Below are 20,000 nucleotides of genomic sequence, written 5' to 3' on the forward strand. Positions count from 1 at the left end.
GGTCCACTGTGAAATTTTTTGCTTTGAACTTTGAGTCTCGCGTCGCCGAAGCCGCAGCAATTCATTATGGCCGTTCCAGCGGAAGCTTTGGCTAACCATATACAAGTTCAGGGCCCAGGACAAGGACAGCTGCTAGTACAGGACCAATAGGTTCAAGCTCAAGAACAACAACTTCAAGCCGAAGCACAACAACCTCAAGCGCCACCGGGCGCCGCGGCTGCCCAAGTTCAGGTTGGCAAGGTTTTTCTTATGTTTGGTCGTGTGTTCGACCTGAGAAAGAGTTTGGTCGTGTGTTCGACCTGAGAAAGAGTTTAGTCGTGTGTTCGAGCTGAGAAAGAGTTTGGTCGTGTGTTCAACCTGAGAAAGAGTTTGGTCGTGTGTTCGACCTGAGACAGAGTTTGGTCGTGTGTTCGACCTGAGAAAGAGTTTGGTCTTGTTTCGGCCTGAGAAAGAATTTGGTCGTGTGTTCGACCTGAGAAAGAGTTTGGTCGTGTTTCGGCCTGAGAAAGAATTTGGTCGTGTGTTCGACCTGAGAAAGAGTTTGGTCGTGTGTTCGACCTGAGAAAGAGTTTGGTCGTGTGTTCGACCTGAGAAAGAGTTTGGTCGTGTGTTCGACCTGAGAAAGAGTTTGGTTGTGTTTCGACCTGAGAAAGAGTTTTGTCGTGTGTTCGACCTGAGAAAGAGTTTGGTCGTGTGTTGGACCTGAGAAAGAGTTTTGTCGTGTGTTCGACCTGAGAAAGAGTTTTGTCGTGTGTTCGACCTGAGAAAGAGTTTGGTCGTGTTTTCGACCTGAGAAAGAGTTTGGTCGTGTGTTCGACCTGAGGAAGAGTTTGGTCTCAAGCGACCGCTGCCCCAGTAACTGCCTAGAGGTGAAAGGCCACGATTTTATCCGTATCCACGTCGCCAGCCCCCTGTGTGCATGTCTTGTGGCAAGCGAGGCCACTTTGCAAGGTCTTGTAATTAACTCTCGATCTAGGGGCAGTTCCGGCCACCGTAAACAAAATTAGAAGTGTTACACCCAGATTTAGTTAATATGTGGCGTTATTTAAATGTGTTTCATGCAACTCATATCGTCTCGTTTTTTGTTAGTTTCTTTTTATTTTTCTTTATTATTATTATTATTATTATTATTATTATTATTATTATTATTATTATTATTATTATTATTGTTGTTTTTTATTCGTAGTCGGACTTACTTCTTTCCCCTCCCGCTCCTTGCCGTACCAGAAGGGAATTCTAAACCACACCCTATAACCTGTCTCAGGACGGGTTCCTGGTCCGGCCAGGCAGGCGGGAGTTGCCCTCCCTTTTCTTTTTCTATGTTCTTTTTGTTTGGGGTCTACCTTCGCATAGATCGTCGTTCCCTTTTTTTTTTCCCATCCTTTTTATCCTAGATCAAGCCTCTCTATTCCTTTGCGGACAAACTACTGCTGCGATTGCCAGGGTCGTCATCCCACCAGATGGGCCGGACCTCTTCCTTAGAGACTGCTATCTCTTCCGTTCCTAGAAAGGCGCCGTATCGAACAAACCATTCATCGGTTCTGTGATTGCTAATCGTCTATCCCTCCACTTGGCTACACTCAGAATACATAATGGCGAAACTATGCACCGCTTCCGTAGCGGGTGTTCGATAACTATGTCTCTCATAGGTGTTTCCCCAGAAAATGTAGTCCCACGCTAATTCGGCCTTGGTTGACAGCGCTTCAACGGTTGCAGGGGATCCTTCTGCGGCAATTTCAGTAACAAATCTGTTTCGCGTCACAACCGAATTGCACGGTTTTTCTCTCGCCTTTCCTTACAAGTTTATATGATCTTGTCTTGGAAGGGGAGTTATTTATTTTCTGAGTTTTGGGGAGAGTATTATTAAAATCCTTGTTGCGGCTTTGTTTTCCGTTTCGATTGCTTTAGAGCGGAAGGCGGTGACAAAATCTCCCTTCCCATAACTTAGTATCGCGAAGGCAGTCAGTGGTTGTATTGACAGTGAAAATGGTATACTATCGGCATAAGAGTTTTCAGTTTCTAGACTTTCAATTAGTTTTGTTCTAATCATCTTCTTAAAATAATTCCTGGATACGTTCTTGAGACTAGTTCGTATCCCATTTCAGATTTTCAAACCCACACGTGAAAATGCCTTACTTTGAACGTTAAGTGCGGATTGTTTGGTAAAACAAAGGAAAGGAGAGGAATGAAGGTGTGCCGTACCAAGACAGAATACATGTGTGCGAATTAGAACGGTGAGGTTACAGGAAGAATGAAAGGAAAAGTTTACCATACGGTGGTGAGACCAGCGATGTTGTATGGCTTAGAGACAGTGGCACTGAGTAAAAGACAGGTGGCAGAGCTGGACATAGCAGAAGATGTTGAGGTTCTCTTTGGGAGTAACGAGGATGGATGGCCGGCATTAGAAATGAGTGCATCAGATGGTCAGCACATGCTAGATGTTTTGAAGATAAAGTCAGAGAGGCCAGACTGATATTGGAGGGATAGGAATATATCGGTAGAAGAATGCTGATAGTGGTTAAACTGCCAGGCAGGAGACTTAGAGGAAGACTAAAGAGGAGATTTATGTAGTGAAAGAGGACATGAATTTAGTTGATGTGAGAGAGGAGGAGGATGCAGAGGATAGGGTTAGATGGAGGCAAATGATTCGCTGTGGCGACCGCTAAAGAGAACAGCCGAGGAGGAGGAGGAGGAGGATTTTGCCTAAAAACAACGCCCCTCCTACAAATAAGTGAATTCTCTGTCTCCGCCTCGTCTCGGAAAGGGGAATTGGGCATTCCATGAGGTGTGATTAACTATTCCTAGAGAGAATATAATGATAATGATAATGATGATGATAAATGGACAAACACATGACTTTTGGAGGGCATATAGTTTATTTGTGGCCCAAGTAGCATCATTTGCGCCCGAGCGAAGAGAGGGTGCAAAGGATGCAAAATGAACTTTATGCCCCACAAAAGTGATGTGGTTATCATCATTATCAAAACACAAGGCCAAATCTTACAAATTCATATAATAAGAAAAAAGATGTTTAACAGAGATATGGCATGAAACTATGGTATGGAAAGTTGTTGCTACAATACGATCAGTTAAACAAGAGCAAAAATTGAGAAAAAAGGAGTAAAAAACTCATCCACAAAAATTCACGCCAACTACGGCATTGAAATGGTATTCTCATGATCTCATTGGCCGGGCAAAGTTGTTTGACATCTCTGCATCCAGTCAGAACCAGGGCGAAAAATGCATTTTTAGCCCGGGCATCTCCCGTTTGGCACGCAAAAATGTGCATTTTACAGAGGGCAGTTTGTCATTTGGCCGCGCGTATTGATAATAATTACTATTATTATAATAGTGATAGTGATTGGCGCCTGTCAAAGAGGGCATTTTCTTTTGAACTAACCTTTTTTGTGGCAACTGCTATTGCGCCTTTCGCTAATATAATCCTTTCTGACATCACAGGGTATGTCCTCAAATACTAGATATTTCCTACCAAAGTACATTTTAGCACATGGACCACTGCCGCTTGGTTGATGTATTGCCCAGGGCCTTTTCTTTGGAGTAACCACAGTACTCCTGTTGCATATCCAAGTCCACTTTTCATTCTGTTTTTCCAAGCCAATAAAATATTCGGATTCCAACTTCAGCTCTATAAGTTTCTGCGCCAGGAAACCGATTTCCTCTTGATCCTCAATACATACCAGATGGCTCCCACTTTCCGAACATAAATTTCTGCTTTCATTCCATTTAGGGCGTTCTGCCGGTAGTAATTTATAAACAGTGTACTCGTGACAGTTGTAAGCAAACGTTGTACCTATAGTAATAATATATAGGTTAGCGGAGCTCCCGTTTTTAACCCCAGAAAGCAATAAATATCTATGGAAATACTTATGCTTCTGCATAAAGCACAAAATTAATAATCATTAGTGTATATAGTTTACGTACAATACAGTGATCAAAGACCTCTGAGCTGACAGCAGTAAACGAAAGAGCCTTCGGCAAACAATAACTGACGACTTTCATGAACAAGTAAAACCGAAATTATATGCGCAGTAACCTCTTTCACAACATTTTCCGTTTGACTGATAATCTTTACACCCTCCCTCTTCAGTTTAAAACAACAGCAGAAATTAATAACTAAAAAGTCAAGCTGAAGCGTAGTAATTCGCTTACTCGACTGTAATTTCATAGTCAAACAAAGCAGCTCACGACTGGACATCCATTTCACACAAAAAGTCTATAAATCGAAAGGTATTAATTAAGTGTGGACAGTCGACACAGTAATAATGAATTCAGTTCCAAAATAAGCAACCGTAGCCGGCCACAAAACCGCGTGACAAATAAGACAAACGATTGTTATAACTCAATCGGGGTTGGAGATTTTGCCAAAAATTGCAGGTTCAAGCCTATCAAACCGCTTTTCTAAGTCTTATCTGGTATTCGCTTTTGCATCCAGCCAAGCATAGATTTCTTTTTATTTTGAAAAATGTTCTTTTTAAAGCGATAAACGATACTGAAATACCTATAATATTTTCAAAAAAAGATGATTTGACAAAAAAAATCAATGCTTAGCTATATTCTGTGTTTGGGGGTGAAACGTGCCACATAAAAAAAATTAATTCAATTCAAAGACCTTTAGTTATAAAAACGAGCGATAAAAAATAAGAATGACGTTTCGACCGCTCCACGGTCATTTTCAAGACCGTGGAGCGGTCGAAACGTCGTTCTTATTTTTTATCGCTCGTTTTGATAACTAAATGTTTTAGTAAGAACTTATTACTTCGAATTCAAAGACCGCCGGAAATTTAGCTTTTTTCTCAAACCGAAAGTCAGTTCGTTTACGCATGCGCAATTGATCTGAAAACGAGCGCGAGGAAGGGCGAGGAAAACCCTTCAATGCAAACAATAGTCTGTGCGGTTATTTGTGCTTGTGAGTGGGTTTTCTGGCCAGCTCATGATATGATGACGTCAGTCACCGGAAGTAACATTTCACTTCCTTAGCAACGTGCGAAAAATCCGTCTGTGGGCTTCTCTCGAGGCTTTCTTCCCTTAAATATCTCAAATTTCGTCGCCTCTTCTCTCGTGCTCTTTCCTGCTCTTTATCCCGTTGCTCGTCACTAATATGAGTTCACGCCAGTAAAACTCCGGTTTGCCAAATGCAATGCTGCCACTCGTATCGTCACGTGATCCATCTTGGATGACACCGTTGGTGAAATCTTTGATCAGGAGGAAAACAAAAATCGGCTCAACTCAGATGGGTCGCTTGCAGGAAATTAACTGAAAGATCAATTGCTTAATTTGTAAGAACAGACGGAATATACTCAACGCGCCGGTCGGATCCACGGAATGGTGGAGGCAAGTGCATAATCTATCACAGCGTCGTCATTCTTCTGCAAAGGTTTATTTAGATACACAATCTCTACAAGAACTCAATGATTATTTTGCTGATCTCTGCTGGGACCCAGATTACAAAGAGCCTACGCCGGCGGAGGTTTGTGAAGAAATCCAGGCACCGGAGATATCAGAAAGACATGTATGGATGTGCCTACCGTATTTAAAGAAAACGGCGACAGGACCAGATATGATACCATATTGGATTTGGAAAAATCATGCAGAAATTTTCGCCCGTATAATATATAAAATTTGGAGCCTGTCCTTGAAGTCTAGTACCTGGCCTTCACTGTGGAAGAGAGCTCACGTGACCCCACTCCCTAAAGTAGATGTCTCCAAGGATAAAAGTGAATACAGAGGAATTAGCGTAACACCGGTGATCAAATTCACAACATTCAACAATGTAATGAATTACTACTACTCTTGGGCGTTACTTTTCAAAGTAAATGTAAATACAACCTTCACGTTAAATCGAAACTATTGAAGGCCAATAAGTGCCTTTTTATTTTAAGATCGCTAAGAAAAGAAGGGATGTGTCAGGAAGGGGTGGACCGGTTTTTTAACACAGTAGTTTTACCGAATTTCACGTATGGCCTGTCTGTATATGGGGCGCCTGACTCTGATCTCACTGTTATACAATCATTTTTAGACAGAAGTTTTAAAAGAAAATATATATCGGTTAAAATTGACATTCGGAGCATTTTACTAGAATCGGACTTGAATTTATATACGTCACGCTCTATTAGTTCTTGTCCTATTTTCTGCATATTACCAAAAGAAAAGGAAACAAATTATAACTTGAGGAAAACATCTGTAAAGCGCCCAGCAGTTAATACTGAAAGGTTGAAGAACTCGTATGTAAATAGACTAATTTTTAAATATAGTATTTAGGTTGCTAGATTATTGATGTTATTTTTATTAATATAGCTATAGCTGTAATTTCTTAAATTTGATATATTTGTAACTCGAGATATGTTCTTTTATCACAAGACAATAAAGATTATTATTATTATTATTATTTATTATTATTTTCCGCCAAGGAAAATTGCCAGCGGAGCTCAAGCGCATCAGCGGAGCACCATAGTAAGGACTGTTAGAATAAATGAAATTTCTTATATTTGAACGGTGTAATGGACATGAAATGAACGTTTCAAAGATCGCGATTGGAACCGATGACCTTGCTATTGCACTGCACTCGCGAGATTTTTTCAAGCTTCCTTGAAAAACAAAAATCAACTTAACTTGATTACAATGGTAATTTTAAGAGATAAAGAAATAAAAATGAAGTTTTATTAACAAGCATAGGCAACCAAGGATAAATAACTTTTTCTTCTTCAATTTTTCTTCTTTTTAAGTGAAAAATGCAGTGCGAAGTATGAAAACTTTAAAAACGGTCTCAATTTACAAATATAGCGCGCTTAACCGAATGAATCCTTCAAGTTGGTTGTACCGGCATTTGTCGTTTTTCGCTTTCGGCGTGTTTTCAGTATGGATACCTTTACTGAAACTGAAAGAAGGAAGGAAGGAAGGAAGGAAGGAAGGAAGGAAGGAAGGAAGAAAAGAAGAAAGAAAGAAACGTCTTAATGAAAAATTTCATCATTTGCAAATTTATCGGCGCTGGGAACTTACAAGAACACGAAAATTTCGTTGTGTTACTTTTTTCATAGCTTTGACAGCTCTGATTGAACAGGAAGTAGTTTCTATCTCGTCAACAATGTGGCTTTGCCCACAATAGAATCTTTTCGCAACCTCCACTTATTTCATTCAAACGCGACAAAAACGTAGGCAACTTTTTAGTTAAAAGCGCGCTCAAAACTAACGAGCAACCCGGCACTTCAAATGCGCGCGCTCACGATGCAAAACTTGTCTTTTCACTGTTAACACTAGCAAGATATCGGGACCTAAGCGATCTGTTAAGATCACCGATCGTTTCACATGTACCTCTGCAAATGTCATTTATTGCATAACCTGTACGTTATGCAATAAATTATACATTGGTGAGACAGGTAGACGACTAGGTGACCGATTCCACGAACACCTTCACGATGTTGAGAAGAATGACAAGGATGCATCTAAGCCAGTCACTCGCCATTTTAATCTGCCTAACCACTCCAAAAAAAAAATGGCTATCTGCGGCCTTTCCCTACATCTAGGTACGACGGAAAGCCGCAAGAATCTGGAACAAAAATTTATCTTTCAAATCGGCACCCTTAATCCTCACGGTATTAACGAACGCTTTTCATTTAACTAATATATTCCTATTTTTCACGTTGCCATGTTACCACCAATAGCGTAGCTCCTACTCTACTATAAAAGCTACACGTAACCCATAATCCCTCGATTCGCTCTGACGAAGGGCTAACGCTCGAAACGTCAGCTTTTAGAATCTCTGTACGGTGGCCAATTTACATTATCAACTCCGTTGATAAAACCAAATTTTTGTATACTACTTCCCCACCGACGCAGCACCACAGTTTCTTTAGAAACTACCCCTTCATTCAAACTATTACAACTATCACAAGCTTTTCATTCTTTCTAGAACATTATAAAAGGGTGGCTGACCCTCTGTCTGTCAGAAAAGATCACTAACATCTATATCGTTCGCCACTGTTATTTTCCCTCCTGACAAGTTACCCCCCCCCCCCCCTTCCTTATCAGTGTAAGATTCGATATTACTTCTAAGTTTCTTTCACTTATTAAGACCAGAAACCCATAAGGGTTGAAACATGTAACGGCCCCTTGTGCGCTGGGAAACAAGCTTCTGAATATTCAATTTGCTAAGTACCATATTTGGAACAACAAGAGCGAGGGGTTTCCAAATATGGTACTTAGCCCTGAAACATTCAACCAATCAGTTCGCACTGAATATTCGGAAGCTGTGAACACGCGTTACACGTTTCAACCATTATGGGTTTTTGTTAAGACCTAATTAGTTATATAAATGTAAAACCCTCTCCCGTTCTGTAGTGCTTATGTTAGTATATTAAAGTAAGGAAAGTACTGTAAGCAAGATAGTTTTCTTGTTGTTACTGGGTTGCCAGTATGGCAATCCCAGTCGGAAAATGGGTAAGATTTCGTGGTTTTCTAATTTTTGTATGTGTCGCTAAAAGTCTTGGCTGCCACTCCTCTGCTAAGTGGTGTCTTTGTGCATAGAGTCTTCTGTGCGTATTTTGTTAGGTTTGAGGGGTGTGGGGTAATGCGTAGATTTCTCTGGTGCACACAGGGGAACCTTTAATTAACCTGCAATGGCGTCGAAAGCCATTGTAATGCGAATGGCGTTTTAGTGGATCTTTAAACAAAATATACCCTTATGGAGCTCAAGAATGGAACATCAATTGAATAAACAAGACAGGCGATGAAAAATATCTGGAATCTTAAAAGCGACGAGTAATGGACTTCGACAACAATCTTTCGCCTGTCGAGCCGAAATCAAAGTGAGCTGTATCTCTAATATGTTGCCAAGTGTGAAGTTATGTACAACACTGAAACCAAATGGCAAATTCTCTGGTAATTTATGAGTTCAACAAAGACAGAGAAGGAATCGAACACCTTAAGTGGATCTGTGATCTCTGTTGTCTGGCTATTTTTATTCATTTGTACTCAACTCTGCACAGTCTTGCAATAACAATTGGAAATTTCACTAATTCTTGTTAACCCTCAATGGCGTCGAAAGTCATTGTAACGCGAATGACGTTTTAGTGGATCTTTAAACAAATATACCCTCATGGAGGTCAAGAATGGAATGCAATTGGATGAACAACACAGGCGGTGAAAAATAAATATCTGGAATCTTTAAAGCGATGAGTAATGGTCTTCGACAACAATTTCATTTTTCGCCGTTGAATATCAAGTGAGCTTTGCTTCCAATATTTTACTAACTTGGTATTATATACAACACTGAAATCAAATGGCAATTTTTTATGGATTTAACAAACATTGAAGGAATCGAACGCCTTGAATGCATCACAGTGTTTACCTCAGTCGCATCTAAGTTGTCTGGTAAATTACATTTATTGTGTACTCAACTCTGCAAAGGTAAAAAAAAAATGGAAATGTGACATTGAAGAGTTATTTGAATGAAAGCTTGTTGTCTCTTTTGAGCTTCATTCGTTACAGTCAAGGTTCTTTCGAAAAGGGTTTGATGTGAACTGTTAGAAGTTTATTTAATTGCATATGATTTGTGACACGGATTGGGTGTCTTGTTTGCACGCACGCAATTGAAATAGGAAGGGTCTTTTGCTTCTAATAGCAAATATGTTGTTTGTTTCTTTGGCTGAAAAAGGCTTTTTGTGAGATTTCCAGCCTTTGTGAATTTTAATATCACGTTCTGTAATTTTCGAGCTTAACAAATTTGGATACGTGGGTTGAAAATGTAATACGGGAGGATTTTTGTGGTAGTGCACTGTAAGCAGCAGTGCATAAGTCACGAAAATAGACAGGCCTGTTGGAAGCTTACTTGCGTTTTAACAAAATAAGCCCCAAAATCAGCAAAAAATTGTGACGCTGATGAATAATAAGGTAGCTGCTATTTCCGAAACTATGGAATTACCTGGTGATAAATAACCTCGCCTTGAAGAGTAAATTTTTAACTTTGCAGAAACAATGGTCAACATCAAGAGTTGGGCGATTGTGATCTTTGTGTTGAATTTGCACATTTCTTTTAAAGAAACACATTTCTTTCAAAAAAGAAAAAGAAAACTAACAAAAAAAAAAAACAACAAGGAAAGGTTACGTTTTATACAAACGTTGGCCGTGTAGCACTTATATTTTAAACAGTGTTAACTGAACAGAATGTAATGTGAAGTGCTATATTTCTATCCCATATGAACCATGTGAGCGTTAGCCCTACTGATGGAAATGGGCCCACACAAGGACAGAGAAAAACTCTGACCAGGGTGGAAATTGAACCCACGACCTTCGGGTTAGATCTCCGCCGCTCTACCGACTGAGCTACAAGGCCAGACGAGAGCACGCCGTGGGAACTGTGTGGGCCCATTTCCATCAGTAGGGCTAACGCTCACATGGTTCATATGGGATAGAAATATAGCACTTCACATTACATTCTGTTCAGTAAACTCTGTTTAAAATATAAGTGCTACACGGCCAACGTTTGTATAAAACGTAACCTTTCCTTGTACTTGTACATGTTCATTGCCGTTACTTTAACATCCTCAGTTCCCACGGCCTGCTCTCGTCTGGCCTTGTAGCTCAGTCGGTAGAGCGGCGGAGATCTAACCCGAAGGTCGTGGGTTCAATTCCCACCCTGGTCAGAGTTTTTCTCTGTCCTTGTGTGGGCCCATTTCCATCAGTAGGGCTAACGCTCACATGGTTCATATGGGATAGAAATATAGCACTTCACATTACATTCTGCTCAGTTAACAAAAAAAAAAACCCGGATATCTTGCCATCATTTGAGAAAGATGCTTCGCTGTTTCGTGAGTAAACACGCCGCGGTAACTTGATCACGGCGCCCGCTGAATTCGATGTCACTTTCGATTTTGCGATGTACTTGTGCACCAAAAGTACAATAACAAAATTGAACGTAGCAAAAATCTCCCAAAATGTTTTTTGCTGATGGTAACTTTTTATAATCGCGGTTCAAAATTAATGTTGTTTTCATTTCGTAAATTTTGTTGCTGATGGCAAAATATTTTATTCTCGATCGACTGTCCTGAAAACTTCCTTCTGCTCTTCCTAAAAACTGTGTATCAATATTCATATCCTTTTGCATTAATAGTTGTTTTGCATAAAGCAAGCTAACAAAGTCTTAGTTCGCATTTTTGAGCGTTAAAATGGAATTTTCGGTCCTAAGCTTCTGTTACAAAGTGGTCACCCATCCAGATACTTACCCCGCCAAACAACGCTTAACTCCAATCAACTTTAGCATTACAAAGCTGTCAGGTGCTCAGAGTGCACGCTTAAACTTGTGGTGAAAAGAAGTTGTGAGGGAACTTGAAAATGATCAGCATGTCAGCCTAGAAGCCAATGTTTCTCGATTCCCTTTTATTTTCTTCAGTCTTTCTGGGTGTAGTATTTTGCTAGTAACCACATGTCCCCTCAGGGGGCTATGTTAATGCACTACCACATGTACGCTATGCGTGAAATTTTTTTCTTAAGATGACAGGAATTTTTTCTTTCTGAAAACCTGGTAGCCAGGGTTTTAATCTCAGAAAAAGATCTGTTTCGTCGTGTGAACGTGTAAGACGAAGGGGCTCTGCTGGCACGACTTCTGGGTGACCCCTTAAATGGTCTTAATGACCCTTGACTTGAAAAAATTGCCTGGAATACTGCAGTTCAATACCACCCAACTCAGTGCCTTCTGTTTTTGAATGACACGTACCCCAGGTAACCCAGTGTACACTCATGGTGCGTCTAGTTGTTTAGATATCTGCTGTAAGTATCGTAAGTATCGTAAACTATGTAAATACTGTTGATGTCTGTAAAAATGTTAATTTATTAAAAAAAAAAAGTCGGCCACGGCAGCAAAAACTGAATCTTTCCAAAAACACCAGTCTTTGTTGATGTCGGCCGCATCAGGCGAGATTAAATTCGATAGGTTTGCTGCCCGTTGAAGAGAGAGAAGTCCTTTGAAATTGCCTTTATTGTAATCGTAAACAACGCGATTCATCTTTGGCGGGGCTTTTAGAACTATTTGGAATTTGAAGGAGACAATGCAATGGTCCGTGGCCGTGTCACCGTCAACTACCTTAACAACTTCCGTCTCACTGAGTTGATCCGGAATGCTTGTGATCATTAAGTCCAAGACATTGTTCCCGCGTGTTGGTATGGTGTTCAGTTGCGTTAAAAAGTGATCGTTTAGAATGTTAACAAACGTTTGATCCTTAGCACCTAACAGGTGTTGGGAGGAATCCCACGAGATCTTTGGTAAATTTAGGTTCACACAAATTAGCATAGTGTCGAATTTACTGCAAGAAGCATTCAGAAATTAAGTTGTTAAATGAGTCCATGAGTTCTCATCAGCTTCCTTCATTCGATAGCATGACCAGAGGAGGAGTTTCTGACCGAAAGTGGATCCTACTTCGACAGAGATCAATTCCAGATCTGTCGATGCTGTTGTCGAGAACTCTTTCACATATCTAAATAAACTTGACTTGACAGCGATAAACCCCCCACCAACGCGCCTAGCGATGCGATTTTTACGCATGATTGTGTAGTCTAGACCCAGCAGTTCGGAGTCCAATATATTGGCCGTTAGCCATGTTTCGCTTGCAAAAACTATATCGGCGCATTGAAAATAGATTAGGTCCTCAAATCGATGAAAATTCCAAGTATTTTCGTTTCCAGGGCCGATCCTTGGCTTCGACCTGACATCATTGGCGGCTATGTTGATGTACTGAACAATAACGAAAAAGTCTTTTGGGAATTTGGCTCTATTATTTTGCAAAACGCGAGCGACATATTGCTTTTGTTTTGTACACCGACATGGCCGTCTAATCACGAGCGTGCAAACCAAGAATGCGTGGTGGAACGTGGCAAAAATCTCCCAACTGTTTTTCACTGATGGTTTCTTTTTATATTCGCAGTTCAAAATTTATGTTGTTTTCATGTCGTAAATTTTGCTGCTGATTGCAAAATATTTTATTTTTGAGGTCACCCATCTTGACACTAACCCCGCCATACAGGGGTTAACACTTGTATTACATAGCTGTCAAACGCTCAGAGTGCACGCTTAAACTTGTGATGAAAAAGAAGTTGTGAGGGAACTTGAAAATGATCAGCATCTCAGCCTCGAAGCCAATGTTTCTCGATTCCCTTGCATTTTCTTCAATCTTTCTGCGTGTAGTATTTTGCTAGTAACCACATGTCCTCTCTGGGGGCTATTTACCTAAGACTTCTACCATGGCACTACAATGATATACGGTACCAAAACAATATCGTGCACTATTAGAGCTACATATTACGCAAAGACAACTTGAATCTCCTGGAAGACAAAACGTAGCTCAGTTGACAATATGGAATAAAGCGCTGTGTTACTGCACTACCACACGTACACAATGCTTGCCTATTTTTTTCTCTTCTCTTGGCATTTAGAAGTTCTCACCGGCAGAAGCCTATCGATCGCAGCATGTGCTCTTCGTCTTTGTCACCTTTAAATGGACCGCTTTCATAAATGGCGACCACCTTCATATTCTTTTGCATTCATGTAAATTACACCAACTGCGCTCATTTTGAAACAAAAGGCGCGTTTACACGACAGAGGAAAAATGGCATGGGTCCGATAAAAAGTGGAACGGTTCCAGTCATTTTTGTAAAGAAACAGTGAACTTTTATCCGCACCGCTACGGGACCACATCCGCCTATGGACCCGTGCCATTTTTCCTCTGTCGTGTAAATGCACCTAAAGTTTATTTTGTGTCCCTTGTAGCATCATTTGAACTCTCTCTTCGCTCGGGCGCAAATGATACTACTCGGGCCACAAATAAACGATATGCCCTAAAGATGGCCACGATTCGGAAGTAATCATTGGGTTTTTTTTCAAATCAAGTAGTGTATTTCTTTCTGCCCTCATCCCTCTCTCACTAGAGACCCTCTGGCCTGGGCAGCGACTTAAGAATTCTCATCCTCTTCTTACGTTTTGTAGCGGCGTCATTTCAAGAAAAGCGCATATAACAAAACGCACTATTCCCCCTTCTTCCCCTGTCGGGTCATGATGGCATGGAGCCAATTAAATAAATTAAAGATCGTTTGTTTCTTATGGCGTCATTTTCATTTCATATGTCACGAAATCTTACAATTGAAGAAAACAATTTTTTAAATCATTTTAATAAGTAACCGGAAAACGAGTTTCTGTCTCTTATATCACCCCATCTTGAAAACTTTCGTCGCTGTTTTCCACCTCCCCGACTGACTGTCCATAGGTCTGTGAGGATGAGCGATGTTTATTTTAGTAATTGTAATAAGGATCAGATCAAGATTCCCTATTTACCGAGTTAGGATTTCAAGTTGGATTTTCGAGTTGGATTTTCGAGTTGGTTTTCGCCTTGGTTAGTGTAAAATGCAGACTCAGTTATAATGTGTGTTAATTGAGAAGTGCTAACAGTACCGGGGAGGAGGAGGGGGAACTACCATATAAAAAGGGGAGGGATGATCGTCGTCTCGCTTAGGGGTATAAATTTCGGATTTTGGTATCACTAAGGGTGTTCTGGGTGAAACGCAATCATATATGGCCGTGAAGTTTCCTTTAGGGTTGCGCGCGAAGAAATATAAAAGTGTATCTTTACACTTTTCTATTTCTTCACGTAGGTGAAAGTGTTAGATGATAATGTCTTTGCCATCATTAAAAGACACTGTATTTTTTATATATCCGTGTTTTAATATGGTCTCTTTCAGGGTTAAAAAAAACCTGGGCCAGGCCCAGATTGGTCCCCTTTAGGGGTTTAATTTAAAATTTCCGACGAGCATTCCGTCCCTTTTTATATGGGAGTCCCCCCTCCCTTCCCCTCCGGGCTAACCCAAACCTAAATATTATTTCATGCCTCATTAGGCCTAAGGTTAGCACTTCTAAAGGGTTTGGGCTTTTTTAGCAGTGACATTATAACCTTAGTCTGCATTTTATCCCTGGTCTGCAGTCTACAATTTACACTGACCAAGTCGAAAACCAACTGGAAAATCGAACTCGAAATCCAGCCGGAAAACCAAACTGGAAAATCCTACTGGGAATCCAACTCGAAAATCCAACTCGAAAACCCAACTAGAAAATCCAACTGGAAAATCCAACTCGAAAATCCAACTCGAAAATCCAACTCGAAAATCCAACTGTAAAATCCAAATCGAAATCCAACTCGAAATCCTAAGGCCCGGTTCAAACGTCGAACTTTTCATGAGCCGAACTTAATACCTGTTGGGGTCGACCCAAATGATTAGGTTCGACGGTTGATTCAGACGTCGAACTTAATTCGTCGTACTTAATTTACGAGCTCTACAATAGCCAGCGGTAAGTCAGCGGTTTAATACCCAAACAAACATGGCGGAGGTTCCAGAAGGTTGTGATTTGCGAGGTGATTTGCGAAGAAGAGCTTTTATTTTTCGTGCCATCCGGGAGGGGAGGAAACGGAGAAAAATGCTACGAAGTTTGTTACATGCTGTCATCACAAGACGGCAATTTATGATGAATACATGTGTTATCGGTCTGCTGTTAAGTGTGTCACGAAAAAGTGCAACACCAGTCTACAATCGTTTGTGTAGGAGGCTCCCGAGAAATATGGGATGGTTTAACCTACTTTGGAGCACGTATTCCGATAAACGATTCAAGAAAACGTTTAGGATCTCACGTGCAACATTCCAGTTTATACTGCAACGAATCAGACATGTTCTAGATAGAGATACTGTGACCGAAGAGCCGATATTCCCAGAATTCAGGTTGGCCATTGCTCTGTATCGTTTATCAAGGGGAGATTACTATTATACGATAGCGGAAATGACAGGACTGGGAGTGTCAACCGTGTGTACGCTCGGGAATGAAGTCACACGAGCAATTGTGGACAACTTGTGGGACGAATGTGTTGGCCAGCAACTGCCAAAGAGTGAGGAACAATTTAAGGAGAAGATAGTTGATATGGAGGAACAGTGGCAATTTTGTTGTTGTTGGGCTGCAGTTGATGGATGCCATTTACCTATCAAATGCCCGCCTGGGAATTTTTCTTGTAAGGAATACTACAACTTCAAAAATTTCTATTCAATAGTGTTAATGGCAATGGTGCACTCCAACTACAGATTTGTTTGGGGAACCTGTGGTTTTCCAGGCAATTATCATGATGCTGTAATATTTCAATCAACAAAGCTGTACTCTGATATAAAAGAAGGCACCTTTATTCCTCAGCTAAGTAAGGATGTGAATGGAGTACAAGTACCTCCAGTTGTAATTGGAGATTCTGCTTTTCCTTTATCTTCTTGGCTTATGAAGCCATACACAAATGCAGTCCCAACACCAAAACAGTACAACTTTAATTACAGAGTGAGTCGGGCAAGGATGGTCACTGAAGGGGCCTTTGGGCAACTCAAAGGTAGATGGCGCATACTGCTGAGGAAATGTGAAAGTAGCACAAGTGAACTGAAAATAGCAGCCCTTGCATGTTTAGTACTTCACAACATTTGTATTGATCTTGGAGATACATTGCCAAGAAAATTGGACTTGACAATTGACCCGGTCACCAATCAGAGACGCAGTAGGGCGAAGGTAAGGGAACTGCTTCAAATGAGGGAATGTGAGAAGATCAGAGACACTTGCTATCAAGGTTTACTTGTTCGAGATGCTCTTGCTGAGAAATTTTGGTTGGAGAAAGAAACTGGTATCATCAAGTAAACAGACCTAAACTGGGTTTTAAGTTTATTCATCTATCATACAGTACTTCTACCAAAGTAGATGAAACAGTGATTACACTTCATGAAAGAAGTGTGTTGAGTTATGACATGTACGGTAGGTATCACAGAGGATGTAAGATGAGGCACAAGGATTGTCAGAAAATTTGTTTCATTACATGTAAGCTATTAATTTTGATAGGTAGGAAGACTTGTTATCACGTGAAATGGTATGGATGAACAACTGGGTGGCAATCAAATTTCACTCCTCGCTGTCTAAACAATTGGTTGTAAGAAATAGTTCTTGACAACCCCTCCTGTATCACAACCTTCATTTTTACCTTCTCACTTTTAAAAGTGGGCAAAGAGAATTTGTAATCAGGGCCATGAATAGAAAACGGTGAACCAAGGCACTAGCCTCGGAAGGAAGTTTAAATTTCTGTAGTTTTGTGTGGTTCCTGTTAGTTTAAGAGACTCTCTTTTATGAATAAAAAAATATGAGTATTTTTTCCTGATATTGCATCTGAGAAAAATAATCACCATACATGTAATACAAATCACCAGACTTAGTCAAATAATTTTATTATGCAACTGAAGGTTATAACACAACAATACTACCAAACTTGCAGTGATTATATACCAGCTGCAGGGAAACGTAAAGCTGTAAAAACTGACAGAACGTTTCCTTTCTTGGCCCTTGGACTACAAGGCCCATCTATTTCTTAGTAATACTAATTTCAACTACACAACTTGTTTGGTCACTTTTCATTTTAACAATAATAAACATTTACATGGTTCATTTTGAAGTTTTGGTTAAGTGTTTGAATCAAAAGAACCTTTATGTGCATAGAAATTCCGCTGCTGGAAGTCAGAATTCAGTACAACATAATTTTTGTCATTCCTTTCAGAAATCCTCTTAGTTTCTCTTAAAGGTCCTGATTACATTTCCCATGCAGATCCATCAGAATTCAGCTTTGTTTCTAAGTTTTAGCCTTACTTAAGTTGATGTTATAGACTACAGTCACCTTGAGTGAGATATTACATAGAATGATAAAAGGGGCTTGCATTCCCTTCTCTCAAACTTATGGGAGATCCTCTTCGGTTACTTGAATCTGTGGACAAAGAGGGGGAAGGTGCCATGGGGGTACTGATATTGGTTGAAATGACCTGTAGTTTCCCTCCCACAAGGTGTAATCAGACTGAGGAGCAAAATTCGAGGCAGGCATAGAAAGACCTTGGTTAATGCCACTTGGGGAACCATAACCCCCTTGATGATGACTAGCTAATCCATACTGTGTCTGTGGGTTAGGCTTGGAATGTGTTAAAAGCAATTGGAAAAGTTTGAACTCATGCTCTCTTGATTTCTCAATATCTGATTTTAAGAATTGGATGAGCTGTTTTGTGGGGTCATTTTCAATTGCACTCCTCATTAAGTGAATAGCTTCAACCAATGGGTCTTCTTTTTTCAGTTTCTTGGTTGGAGCTGATTTCACAGGCACAAACTGCTTACCAACACAGTGTTGAGAAGCTTCACTATTGCCCTCATCCTCTGTTGACTGAGTTAACTCCTCTCTTGATGCTTATGGCTCTACAGCCAGTTCTGGTCTGCAAGAGTCACGTGTTTTGACAACTTCAAATAACTGATTGAACCAGTTACTGTAACCCTTGTCATCTTGGAATCGTTTCACCCCAATGGAAGTTTTGGTGGTCAAAGCTACACGCTTACATTCTGCAACAAGCTTTTTAAATTTCGATCTAAGTTGGGGTACAGTAAAGGAAACACTTTCATTCCTAGACTTGCATCTCTTCTTAAGTTCAGCAAGTACCTCGGCATAAATCTGTCCATTTTTCTGAGTTTTAACATTGGTGAATATAAGTTTTTTCTTTAAATAATCACTACTTATTATGATATCTATAGTATCATCTAACAGGGACTGAGACCATTTTGCTTTTCTGCCTGCTTTCTTTGCCTTTTTGTCAGTTTTCTCAGAAACAGAGTCCTCCCCATCTCCATCCTCATCCTCATTTTCATCTTCTTCGCCATCACTCTCATAGGACATGTCTTCTGGCTCCTGATGAGCTGCACTATGTGATCAAGAAGCAAACAATTATCATTAAACTGTTAACAATAGTAACTGTCATTATTGGCCTTATCAAAAAGATAGGTCTTTCTCTCAATGATATAACAAACCTATGGCACATCATTTCTTCTAATTTATACTTATATTCATATCCATAAACAGTTTTTTAGTGGGTGCCAATATTTAGATGCAAGATTTCAACAAAATAAAAACAAAGAGGTATCAAGAAATCACTAAAGACCACCCAGTCAGCAATAATCAATACATAATCAACAATGATTAGTCATGATTTCAGTGATAGACAATCTTATACATAGGTCTCCAAAGACAACACTATTAACAAGAAATAGTGTTTGTCATTGATCAATAATTAGTTATGCCAGGTCCCAGGGTGAGGGGGGTACTCCAAGAAAAATTGGGTGGGGGTGTGTAGCAGGCTTCCCAGAACCCTTACCCTGTTTATGACAAAAGTCTGTGATTTTCCCTACTCTATTTATGATCTGACAAAAAAAACTGGATCCCCAATTTATGACCATTGTAACTGGGACAGTTGAAGGGCTTTTGTTAATGGTCTTATCGATAGAGATGTAAAAGCAGCTTCTTCTAAAACAAAATACCCAGTTCAAAAATCAATACCCTATTTATGATCAAAACTGCTGAAAACCATACCCTTTTGGGCCGCACATGCCTATATAGCCCATATAAGGGAGTTATCCCCCAGTTCCAGGTATATGACAGGTTTTGTATAAACAGAATAACAGGGTAACGTAAGGGCTATGTTAATATCCGTTACCAGTCCACCCCAACCCCCTTTCCCCTCTTTTGGAACATCCTTCATTTTGCTTTTTATTTTAGCCCTTCACTTTTTCAAAGTAATAAGTTAAATTGCATCGTACAAACATCAATTTAATCAAATCAATAAAATTTAATCAAATCAATAAACGGTCAAAAACACTACTCACCAACTCGTGGCCTCCTCACGTTTGTCTTCTCCATTGTTGTCCATTTTCTCTCCTCGTCCACTGCTTGTTTTCTCTCCTAGTCCGCTTTTGGTTTTCATTCCTTGTTCGCTGTTTGCTTTCTCTTCTTGTCCGTTGTTTGTACTGGCTCCTTCTTCCTTCTCACAAGAGATGCAATATCCCACGGACTTTCCGGCTACCCAGCCAGGGGTTCCCTCGCCGTCTTTAAACACCGAGCAACGGTTACAAACAG

At 40.2% G+C, this 20,000-nt stretch overlaps 3 protein-coding genes across 4 annotated transcripts in view; 1 reads left to right on the forward strand and 2 right to left on the reverse strand.

The window, feature by feature from the left end:
* The window catches only part of LOC138000896 (ATP-dependent DNA helicase RecQ-like), a 53,780-nt gene that overhangs the window by 24,534 nt on the left and 9,246 nt on the right, over nucleotides 1-20,000 (reverse strand). Inside the window, exon 2 of one of the 2 annotated variants that reach the window (XM_068847567.1) lies at nucleotides 3,401-3,811. In XM_068847567.1, the coding sequence (XP_068703668.1) occupies nucleotides 3,401-3,811 (411 nt within the window). Of the gene's footprint in view, nucleotides 1-3,400; nucleotides 3,812-20,000 lie in introns of those variants that run through there. The other variant, XM_068847566.1, reaches the window with a different exon arrangement.
* On the forward strand, nucleotides 15,338-17,431 carry LOC137999308 (uncharacterized). The gene has a single exon (XM_068845147.1). It carries the CDS (start codon nucleotides 15,374-15,376, stop codon nucleotides 16,709-16,711), a length of 1,338 nt encoding a protein of 445 aa, XP_068701248.1. The 5' UTR covers nucleotides 15,338-15,373; the 3' UTR covers nucleotides 16,712-17,431.
* Nucleotides 17,277-20,000, reverse strand: part of LOC137999439 (uncharacterized) — a 2,824-nt gene continuing 100 nt past the window's right edge. The window contains exons 1-2 of the mRNA XM_068845216.1: nucleotides 19,751-20,000; nucleotides 17,277-18,792 (exon numbers count right to left, since the gene is read on the reverse strand). The exon at nucleotides 19,751-20,000 is cut by the window's right edge and continues 100 nt beyond it. Of these exons, the coding sequence (XP_068701317.1) occupies nucleotides 18,288-18,792; nucleotides 19,751-20,000 (755 nt within the window). The 3' untranslated portion in view covers nucleotides 17,277-18,287. The remainder of the gene's footprint in view (nucleotides 18,793-19,750) is intronic.

Source organism: Montipora foliosa, chromosome 4 (assembly GCF_036669935.1).
Source record: "Montipora foliosa isolate CH-2021 chromosome 4, ASM3666993v2, whole genome shotgun sequence".
NCBI classification, from domain to species: Eukaryota; Metazoa; Cnidaria; class Anthozoa; order Scleractinia; family Acroporidae; genus Montipora; species Montipora foliosa.

What these genes read in the sequence shown, in the direction of transcription:
- LOC137999308 (XM_068845147.1), top strand. Translation starts at nt 15,374, where the DNA reads ATGGCGGAGGTTCCAGAAGGTTGTGATTTGCGAGGTGATTTGCGAAGA.